We start from the raw sequence: 10499 nt of genomic DNA, 5'->3' as shown, positions 1-10499 counted from the left end.
GTACAGCATCTTCAAGAATAGGAAGTGTTTGAAAATATCTGCCATGATACATACAATATGACCTTATGTCTCACAGTTAAAAGATGTTGAAGAATTAAGTATCACTAAACCAGATGCTTTTTGGATTTCAGTATTGCACACTAATAAAAGATAGTTTCAAAAACAACTCTGTGCCTGCTTTATTCCAAAGTGTTAAAAGTGGCTGCTCCTTTGACAAAACGAAGCCTGCTGATAGCTTTGTCAGTTTCTAGTGTTCACCATTACATACAAGTATTTCTTAGTTGGAAATGGCTCAACAAAATAAAACTTCTGATGGCAAAACCCTTTCACAGAATACCTACTCCATTTTTAATAAGCTGCACAACCAATACACCAAAACAAATGCTTAATACCACTCAATTTGAAAGCTGTACACTCTAAAAATAATAGCCCTGATCTTACCACTGTTTAAAATTCAGGTGATTTTTGCTCTAACAGGTTTGGGCACAATAATTCCACAGTTCCTGAGTTAATTACATTTGCCCAGACTGAAGAATGAAGCTGCAACTTAAAACAACAAAAAACCAAACAAGTAAATAAGACAATACCCCTTCCCAAATTTTAGCCGTCTTGCACACAAACATACCAAACCACCTTATTTGGTCCTCAATATTTTCAAATGGTTAATTTTGGAGGTAATATTTGTACCAAAGCATTTGGTTTGGATAGCAGTTCTAGGGCCTTAAGATTTAGCATTTCCCTCACCCCCGCCTCCCCAAAAGTGCCTTTGTGGTATCTGTAAAAAATGTTATGTCTCAAAATTATTTTTTTTTAAGTACCAACAGAAGTTATTACAAATGTTTATTGCATTGAGCTGATTCTTTTAAAGTATTAAATATGAACCCCCCCACTTCTCAGTTTCATAGGTTTTAGTATTCTGTGTGAAAACAAATCTTCCCACGACAAAAGCTAATACTGGCAAAAGGGTGAAGATTTCATCAGTTCATTACTCCACTGAGAGCCGTGTTGTTTTTCCACCTCATTTTCACATTTTCTATAGTGCTTTTTCACATAGAAGTGATGTGAAAACTCCTTTGTCATCAAGTGGTTTTCCACATTTTTGATTGACCTCAACATTACGACAATTAGCTTTTCAGTGCTGGGCTATGGTTCTTTTCCCCTTCTTTGTTGTCCTTCATCAGTGAGGCAAACACCTGGAAAAGTAATTATCTAATGAATATAAAAAAGCCAGTCTTGTAAAAAAAGATCAATATTAACCACCACAATATTAGCATGGAGATTAATTTCTAGAATGAGACACTAGAAAGGAAGCACCCATTGCTCAGAAGTCAGACATGCAGCATAAAGTAGTCTTAATGAGAATTGCCCCATGTACTCATGTGCCAGCATGTCTGTTTTGATATGTATCTCTCCAAGAAAAAACTCACCTACCTGTGCCCATTTTTTATTACTATTCTGCATCTGAATAGCTGCAATACAACTAAAAAGCTTTTCTGATGTAATGTCTTCTGGGAGTTTTGTTAGAAACTGTGCTATATGAATGAAGTCCATCTGTAAGAGAATATCTTCATATAACCGAAGGATTCCTAGTCCTGTCCTAAACAAAAATTCTTCTCCATCTCTACAGAAAACATCCCAGACACGACAGGCCAGATCAAGTGGTAATGACTTGCTGTAGAGTGTAAAAATCCTACAATTGAGAAAAAACACAGTTATAACCTTAACCTATTTCAGAAAGATGAAAATACAACTTCCTTTAAATTCCAGTTATGTTAGCTGAGAGTGAGCAGATAACAAGTTATTTCACATGTTCTTATTTCTTCCTGTATTTCAAAGATCCACAAGTCCCCAGTTTTTGAAGTCAGAGGTCCCACTCTGAAACTCATCTCTTCATGCTACAGGAAATCCTTCATTTGAAAGCCACCTCCTTTAGGAAGCTCTGGCTAGAGAAGTTACAAACATCTTTACACTCAAACAAGGTGTAATATACAAATAAGAACTTAAGCAACAAAGATCTTAATTGTGTAACTTAACCCTTAAGCCATACAGTTTAACAGCTCTGTTCACCACTCATTTTCCAAACTAAATCTAAAGCCACAAATCACCTCAATGGAAGGCTACATCCCACTGTAGCTAATGTACTAATGAGAATTCCGTAACTACACTTCCGTGATACATTTTGAATTTCTATTCACATTAAAAATCACCAAAACCTAAAGACAGCCGCTGTTCTGTTCTTAATGGGAAGAGTCCAATTGCATTTCTTACTGCAAAGTTTATTTTTAAAAAGCATTCATTATACATGGGCAGAGTGTTAAGTCAGCTGTATGTACCATATTGTAGAACCCCTCCCACAAATTTGTAGTGGTTCCTTTGATACAAAGCAGAATGTTCTCTGTTTCCCCATTATTCCTATTGGGAAGTGGTTCGGGAACCTCAGAACACTCCTTACCGCAGACTACCATAACCTCTTCTACCCTCCCTTTATAAGAGGAGCGCACTCTATCTCAAAGCCATCTTCGGATGGCATTCTGTATTTGACAGCACTATACACACTTCAAGGATGTTTGCATTCCTGCCTCCCATTACAGGCACATAACGTAGTTTGGTACTCTGCTCTAGAGCATTCATTACTTCAAAATGTTCATTGTATTTCCAAGTTTATACCCTTTCCCAAACCAGGTCCTAAATTTCATCCTCCTTCTGCTTTAAAGTCTATACTCCTATATTCATACTTTCTTCAGTACCTGATTATGTTCATTTCATTAAGTCACTTACAATCAGTCATAAGACAACTACAGTGTAGTAACCTCTTCTCCTTGACTCACATTACCCATAGCTGACCCCTTACCTGCAGCAACAAGAAGATGAGACACACAGGAGTCCTGTGTGTCTTGTTTTCTGTCTGAATAAATATCACTCCTAATCCTAGTTCATAAAGTTTGAAACCTGCCAAAGGATTTGCAGTCACCCAAAACAGTTCACCATGATTTCATCACAAGACCTAGGAACCTGAGGTACACAAGCATCTACCGAATGCCCCACGCCCTTTTTTTTAATGCTGTATGTCTATTGCTGAAAAACCTATAGCAAAATGGAAAATGTTCCAACAGTTGTAGGGTTAGGTTTGCTATGTTCTCTATACTCACCAGTCTATCAAATATATGTCTGGAGTAAGACTGTATGATTTGAAATGAAGAAACAATTTGGGAAGATTTTCTTCAAAGAATACTTCAAAGGCTGCAAAGTATTTCAGCATCTGTATAGATAGTAAAGCACCTTGTAAGCAGTCATCAAAAGAATGTTTAGTTGTAAAATAACACAAACCCCACCAAGAATTGAGGATGTCAACATAGCACAATGTGACTACTTAGGATAAGTACAACAATTAAGTGTGTCTAGAGGAAAAATCAAAACAGTAGAATGTGTTCTACAGATTAGTATTTGGTATTCTCAATTTTGTAACCACAGGTTAGAGTTCTCCATTATTCAACAGCACAAAAAGGAAGTCCTCAATAAATCAATTATGCTTCGAGTCAAAAGAATGTTATGGTTCAAAACCAGAAAATTCTGTGCATACCATGCTGTGATCCACACGGAAAAAGGCCAGCTGGCATGGCTTGTTTAGAAGGTTAGCAAAGGCAATGAAAGCATCTGCCTCTTCCAGATTCAGAATGAGCACAGCAGCGATGAAGGACATCCCTTGTACCTTCAAGTGGGAAAAGCATCAGGCAAATATAGGTGAGTAGGTTCAGTACATCTTATAACTTTCGAAATGCAAATATTCACAGTCTGCAATATATCAAATACCATTGCATAACATTTCCAGATGAACACAAACAATATGAATAAATAATTTTTATGCATGCAGTCAATTTGATTTCAGCAAGACATAGTATTTCTTCTGATGCTGGTTTTAGGTGCTTGATGGAAGTGCTGAGAGGTCTCATGACCACAAGTCCTTGGGACTTGGAATGGAGGAAAGTTAAAACCACACAGGCTGGAGGCAGAGCTCATAAGAGACAAAACTTGGCCTTAAATTCATTGTTAAACTATGGAAAAGCAGACAGGGAGAAAAACCCTCACATATGGGATAGTTTAGACCCAGACAGATATGCTGGAATTGAGACAAAATTCTGTTTCAGAACAGTCAATACGTATCTTTCCACTTGCCAAACAGTATTTGTTCACATACATAAGATTACTTCTAAGTGGTTAGCTACAATGCAAGTTTACATTTTTCCATGACTACTCTCAAAAACACTTAAGCCTGCAATAAAAGTGAAGAGCATTATGCTTGTAGCTGTTAACTGATGATCTGAATACTCATTATACTAAAAATAATTTTACCAATTTCAACTGCTGTTTCTAGGCATTTATGCTGCCTGCTCCTCACTTAAAAAATGCAGTCAGTACCTTAACCAACTAGGGAGAAAAGTATTGATATACATCAAGAACAGTCCAACAGCCTTCCATTTTTGTGGGATAGTTGGGTGTGGAAATAAGATTACACTAAATTTACTGCCATATTAACATTAAAAAAAAAAAAGTATGATCAGAAATATCCAGGGTAGCTGTGATCACATAGCTCAGAGATATTCTGGTTGGTTGGTTGGTTTGGGGTGTTTTTGACAGTTTTTTGATGGGTTTTGGTTTTTCTTTCTAAACACAGTAATGTGTGCAAACAACCTTATCTTCACTGATCTCAGATGGAGCAATTAATCTTTGACAACAAGACACCAATAAGGAGTTTCTGGATTCTGGGATGTGGGGTAGTGAAGCAGAGTATCACTACGGAAATGGTAGCAGTGGGAGCAACACTAGGACAGAACAGGCCGAGTGCTTACTAGAAGTCCACCAGCAGGTTTTTTTTCCTGTAGATACTCTAGGTCTGTCAGAACTATAATGGCCTTGTGAACACATCCGTTTAAAACTTTCCATGCAAGCCATCCTATGTATACTCATCCTTGGCATTCAGTCCATTTTCAGGTATTTAATTATCTCTAAGAATTAGCATCATTGTAACTGCTATGAAATGAGTAGGTGCCAAAGTTTAATTTTTTTTTTTTAAGTGCTAGCAGCATAAAGTTTAGAGAACCTACTTATTTAATACATTCTAAATCATCACATTTCAAGCTTCTTTGCTGCGTTATAAACATTTTACAATAAATACTTACATATCCCACATCTGGTCTGTAACATGTATATGCTCCTAAAACACTATGCAGCAGATCATGATAAGGACCACCCTAATACAAGGGGAGAGGGGAGGGAGGAAAAGAAAAAAGAAAGTTTTTCAAAACCACTTTATAAATACAGGAAGGTAACAAGCCAGAATAAAATAAGAAGCAAATAAGCCAGTGAACTATTGCTTCATTCACAGCTAGAATAATACCAGTTTTTACTCCAAGCATTACCATGTATGCTTTTGAAATGTTAAAGGAAAAGTAACAGACCAATAATACAATGAAATAATTAAGTGGAAGTCAGTACATAATGGAAAATGGAAATATATGGTACACATCCAGGGTTGTTTTTCCCTTTTGAGAGACAGTGGATGTTTTAATTCTTAGTAACACAAGTTACTGTATATAAAATACATGCGTTTTTGCAATCCATGTGTATGCATACATTATATCTATATAAAAAAACACAAAGCCTGAAAATGTGTAGTGAAACGCATGAAGATTTCTGTAGAAGCAGTGAGAGTATTCTAATTTTTGCATGTAAGTAATTTCATAAACATTAATAAGAACTGCATGCAATTTTTCCAGGAGAAAAAGCCTTATAGTCTGTCATTTACAAATGTCCAGACAAGACGCTTTTGTAGGTGTCCTACTTCAATCTCATTTAAAAAAAAAACACAACAAAACACACCACTATTTGCTGTTGTATGTAGAAAAGAACCAATTTTGCTTTTGTTATTTGTTTTGTACAAACAGCTTCTAAAAACTATTCCGTATTTAGCTATCTAGGTTTCTTTTCTTGTTTCAGAACTTTAAAGTTGTCATAACTAAAGTTAAAGAACTCTCACCTTCTGGAAAATATATAGGGATGGAAATGTGCGTGATATATCCAACTTAATTAGCTCCAGACTGGCCTCACGATCAGCAACAGATGCACCTGCATCTGCAAGCAAAACCAACACTCATTAAAACTGATAGATAATTCTACAGACTTCAGAATAAAACTGCCACAGGCACATAAGGACTCTTAGGATCTAAGGAAAAAAGTTACCTCATTCTAATTCCTGGAGTATACTTCTACAGTGCTATACTTCAAGAGCTAAAGCTGTCCACTGATACCTGGTATATGCCATCAACTCCAAAAAGTGAGAGAAACTATCAGTAATTACTACCTCTGTCTACTCACTCTTCTTCAAGTCATACACCTTTACACCATTCAGACTTAAATCCAAAAGGTTACCTTTTACTTTACTGTATAACACCCTATCCAGGCCCAAGCTGGCCTTGTATTCACTAGAATTTGAACTCTGACCAGCCCAGTCCTCAAAACTCTGTTTTCTTTCTTATCTTCTACTGTGACTGCAGTTACTGAGTCTGTGCAGGAACACAGAGAGCACTGCTCCTGGTCTAATGGTATGTCACTTTTCAATTTTTTCTTTCCTAATTGGCTCATTTGGTGACTCATTTCAATCAGTAGCATTGAAATATACTCTGTACACTGGAGTAAAAAAAAAAAAGATTGATTGCATCATTATCACAATAAACCATCACTCTTCACCTGCAGAGTTGAGCATGTTACTTTTGAAGTCATGCTTTTCTCATGTCCCACTTTTACTGCAGGTAGCTAAAACATACAGAGAGGCTTCACTGAACTTTCCAGAATTGGCCACATAGTTATGATCTGCAGTAGTTAACATGACTTCTGAGCTCTCATTAGCCTCATATTTTTTTGTATCCTTAGGAGTGGCATTCTTCAAACAGCAGGAAAGCAAGCAGCATTCACTCACAAACCTCCAGAAGAAATTCAGCTGGCCCTTGAGCTCTCTATCCTATCTTCTACACAGGGACATGATGCAAATACTAGTGATCGCGAGGAAAAAACATGTAGCACCTTGGGAAAAGGCTCTTTCAGAGAGCTTACTCCACTCAAGAGCTATCTGGGAAGTGGAAGATTGCAGAATTTGATGAATAGGCTAAACGGAATGTTCTCTGCTGAAAGCAGCATTTTCTTCCAGTCCTCCTAAAACTATGATAGTTGCATTCAGGAGCGAGTGGGACTGCTGCAGGCTGTGTTAGGGGAATTTGGGAGAAAGGCAATTATTATTACAGAGAATACATACACATCTAAAATTAAAAGTTCAAGAGCTGCTGCTTAATCCTTCCCTTCTCTTTCAAAAGGAACAGGCATTATATTTGAGATTATTTCATTTGGGACTTACTCATCAATTTACAGAACCAGAGAGTAGTTTGGGTTGGAAGGGACCTTTCAAGGTCATCTACTCCAAACCCCTGTGCAAGAAGCAGGGACATCTTCAACTAGATCAGGTTGCCCAGAGCCCTGTCCAACCTAACCTTGAAAGTTTCCAGGGATGGGGCACTTATCACCTCTCTGGGCAACCTGTGCCAGCGTTTCGCCACCCTATATGTAAAAAATTTCTTCCTTATCTCTCGTCTAAACCTAGCCTCCTTCAGTTTAAAACTGTTACCCCTTGTCCTATCGCAACAGGCCCTGCTAAGAAGTCTGTCCCCATCTTCCTTCTAAGCCTCCTTTAAGTACTGAAAGGCTGCAATAAAGGTCTCCATAGAGCCTTCTCCTCTCCAGGCTGAATTTAGAGTGATTCCCAAAGAAGATGAGAATCTACAACACAGAGCACAAGAAACTCTGGATTTACACAAGAAATTCAGTTCTGTGGACTCCAAAAGAGAGGATTCACTGGGGGTCTTTTGAGCAGATCTGACCAGGAACACATCTTTTGATGAATGTCTTGTCTTCAAGATACAAAAAGATATTTTTCATGCTTTAATTTTTATCTGCCAAAAGTGTTAAAAATATTTGAACAGAAAAAAACCCTCAGAACTACAAGTATGTTAAACGAGGCTAAAATAATTGATCTTCTAGACTTTGCTACCAAAGGTTAGTAACAAGCACAGTGGATTGGCTTGCTTTTCAACCAGAGATGAAAATCCTATTACTTTAAAGTTCTCCCTCATTACTACATTTCCCAGAACATCTGACACAATCAAAACAGACCCTTCCCCCTTTCATTCCCACCTACTACCTTTCCAAAATAAACAAATTACCTAAGCTTTCCCCACACTCAGCCCACACCCCCACAACACAAGAACAAAGAAACCACCACCCCACAAACCAAGGGGCATTGCAAACATGTTTTCCAAGGATAAGCATATTTAGGGTACACACAGAATTTTTTGTAAACAGTTTGCCTCAAGACAAGCTTCATTTGAGTCACAGAGGTACCCTAAGGAAGACCCAAATAATTCACAAAGTAGCCAGTTAGTCAGAACTGGCGATGGCAAGTGCAAACAAAAGAGTACTTCTTGCATTACAATGGCATTTTCTTTCCCAAAAGAGACCAACTCCAAAAAACAGTTATTTCATAGCAGCTGGTACTGACAGTATCACATAAGACAGCATTTTAAAAAGTAACTGTTACCAGCACAAGGAGTTAATGTTTGTAACAAGGATCTAGCCACCATTAAAAACATCATTGACGCTATTTTTAACAGAAAGAATACCCACAGTAGACAGCAATATGCCAGTGATAAAACTCCACTATACATACAAGTATGCTAACATCCCCAAATAGATTTGTGAGGAAAGGCCATCTGGGCAGCCAAGAAAACCCAAGTGGGATCCAAAATGTATAATGTTACACATTCTTCACCCCTCAGTTCCACAATCAAAAACCAGAGTGTAATTTTCTTTCCCAAAACTGTGGAAGGGATACCAATGTAAGAACCATCTAAGCAGAGCTAAGCAATAGCACATACTGTAATCTCGTTTCCCATTTCTTCTTTTTGTATTTCATCTCAAATTTTCATGAGAGCTTAGTCCTGGTATTTCAGGAATCCATATGAAAACGCATTAATTTGAAAGTGAACTACAACATGCAAAATTTTAATGTACCTTTTATTGATATAGTAAATACTGTTAAGCCCCTCACTCACCGACTTGTTATAAGAAAGCCAACATTTAAGTAGGGAATGACTCAGAGCACTTTTAACATGTATTATTAATGCTGCAATTGCAGTTGAACTTGTGAGGCTTTCTGGGTTTGTAAAAGTGAACAGGAGGCTGTCCAGCATTCAGGAAATCTCACCTTCTACGTCATTCTCAGAACTTGTCTCACTGAAGCTTTTCCATCGTTCCTTAGCTCTTGACAAGAAGATTTCATAAAGTTCTGCAAGAAAACAAAAACAAAAGCAACAACAAAAAAGGAAGACATAAGTAAGAAAAGCACCAATCCAAAACAAAACCACACTAAGTATTCTTGGCTTTGGTTTTGTTGCTTGGTTTTGTCTTAACCACTAGGCACAGGGAGAGGGAAGAATCTATTAACTGGTTACCACTAACCACTGGAGTACCACTATACAGTTTTATAGTGTGCACTGTATTATGCTTTCTTCTGTGGTAAATGTGCAAATTACAAGAGGGAAATAATGTCTTAAATAATTCAGATTTTTTTTTGAGTGGGTTAGAACACTTCCAGTTCATCAAAATCATTAGTTATGAAATAAAGCAATTTCCCTTTCCACTCCTTTAAGGAAACTTTCTACAAATTCTCAATTTTAAACATAAAAAAATCATTTTTGGGGGGAGCATGACCTTAGCTCTTACATGACTAAAGTGTTTTCATAAGCAGTTTTTGAACATTGTTTCCATAATTTACGAGGCTATGATACCTAGTTATAAAAAACACCTGTTCCTAAGGTTGTGAAATACAGTTCTTCAAAAAGAAAACACACTCTTATTTATACTTTTTTTTAACAAAAGTTTAATTTTTTTCTTTGAAAATAGCCAACTTAATTTTGCACTAAAACATAATCTGTTAAGGCATACCAGGAGTGATATTTAATTCGTTTCCCACAGCTAGACTCCAAACCTTCCCACGTACACTCGGGGGTAATCCTTGCCACCACAGCTCTCGAACTCTTCGGGTAGCACGCCTAGGATAGGGAAGCAGGGAGGGGAAAAAAAAAAACAAAAACAAACCACAAGCCACAAAAACAAAGACACATATTGTACATCTTGTTTTCTAAAATCATTGGGCAACTTACAAGCAAAATAACATACTACTTCCCAAGTCAATATTTAAGGATCTCTGCTTATGCTAAAGCCCCATTAAAAAAAACCCAAAACATTAAGCTCCCAGAAAGCATACACTTCATGTGGCTCTGTAGTGCCTCTCACTATATTATGGCAACAAAAACTGACTTCTTGACAAAACAGAAAGGAAAAGGAAAATAAGGTATGTGGTGCCTCTGTTTCCAGAGGAGAAACAAGCCAGGCTT

General features: G+C 37.3%; 1 protein-coding gene across 1 annotated transcript in view; it reads right to left on the bottom strand.

Annotated features, from left to right (window-relative positions):
- Positions 1-1124: 1124 nt before the first annotated feature.
- TBC1D12 (TBC1 domain family member 12) overlaps positions 1125-10499 on the bottom strand; it is a gene marked incomplete at its 3' end in the record, with an annotated part of 44964 nt that continues 35589 nt past the window's right edge. The window contains exons 7-14 of the mRNA XM_082002024.1: positions 10048-10154; positions 9308-9388; positions 6035-6129; positions 5178-5249; positions 3581-3709; positions 3150-3259; positions 1432-1690; positions 1125-1193 (exon numbers count right to left, since the gene is read on the bottom strand). Coding sequence (XP_081858150.1) covers positions 1125-1193; positions 1432-1690; positions 3150-3259; positions 3581-3709; positions 5178-5249; positions 6035-6129; positions 9308-9388; positions 10048-10154 — 922 coding nt within the window. The remainder of the gene's footprint in view (positions 1194-1431; positions 1691-3149; positions 3260-3580; positions 3710-5177; positions 5250-6034; positions 6130-9307; positions 9389-10047; positions 10155-10499) is intronic.

Source organism: Phaethon aethereus, assembly GCF_964289735.1.
Source record: "Phaethon aethereus genome assembly, chromosome: 7".
Lineage (NCBI taxonomy): Eukaryota > Metazoa > Chordata > Aves > Phaethontiformes > Phaethontidae > Phaethon > Phaethon aethereus.
Note: the sequence above shows the minus strand (reverse complement) of the source record. Positions and strands in the feature narration are given on the sequence as shown.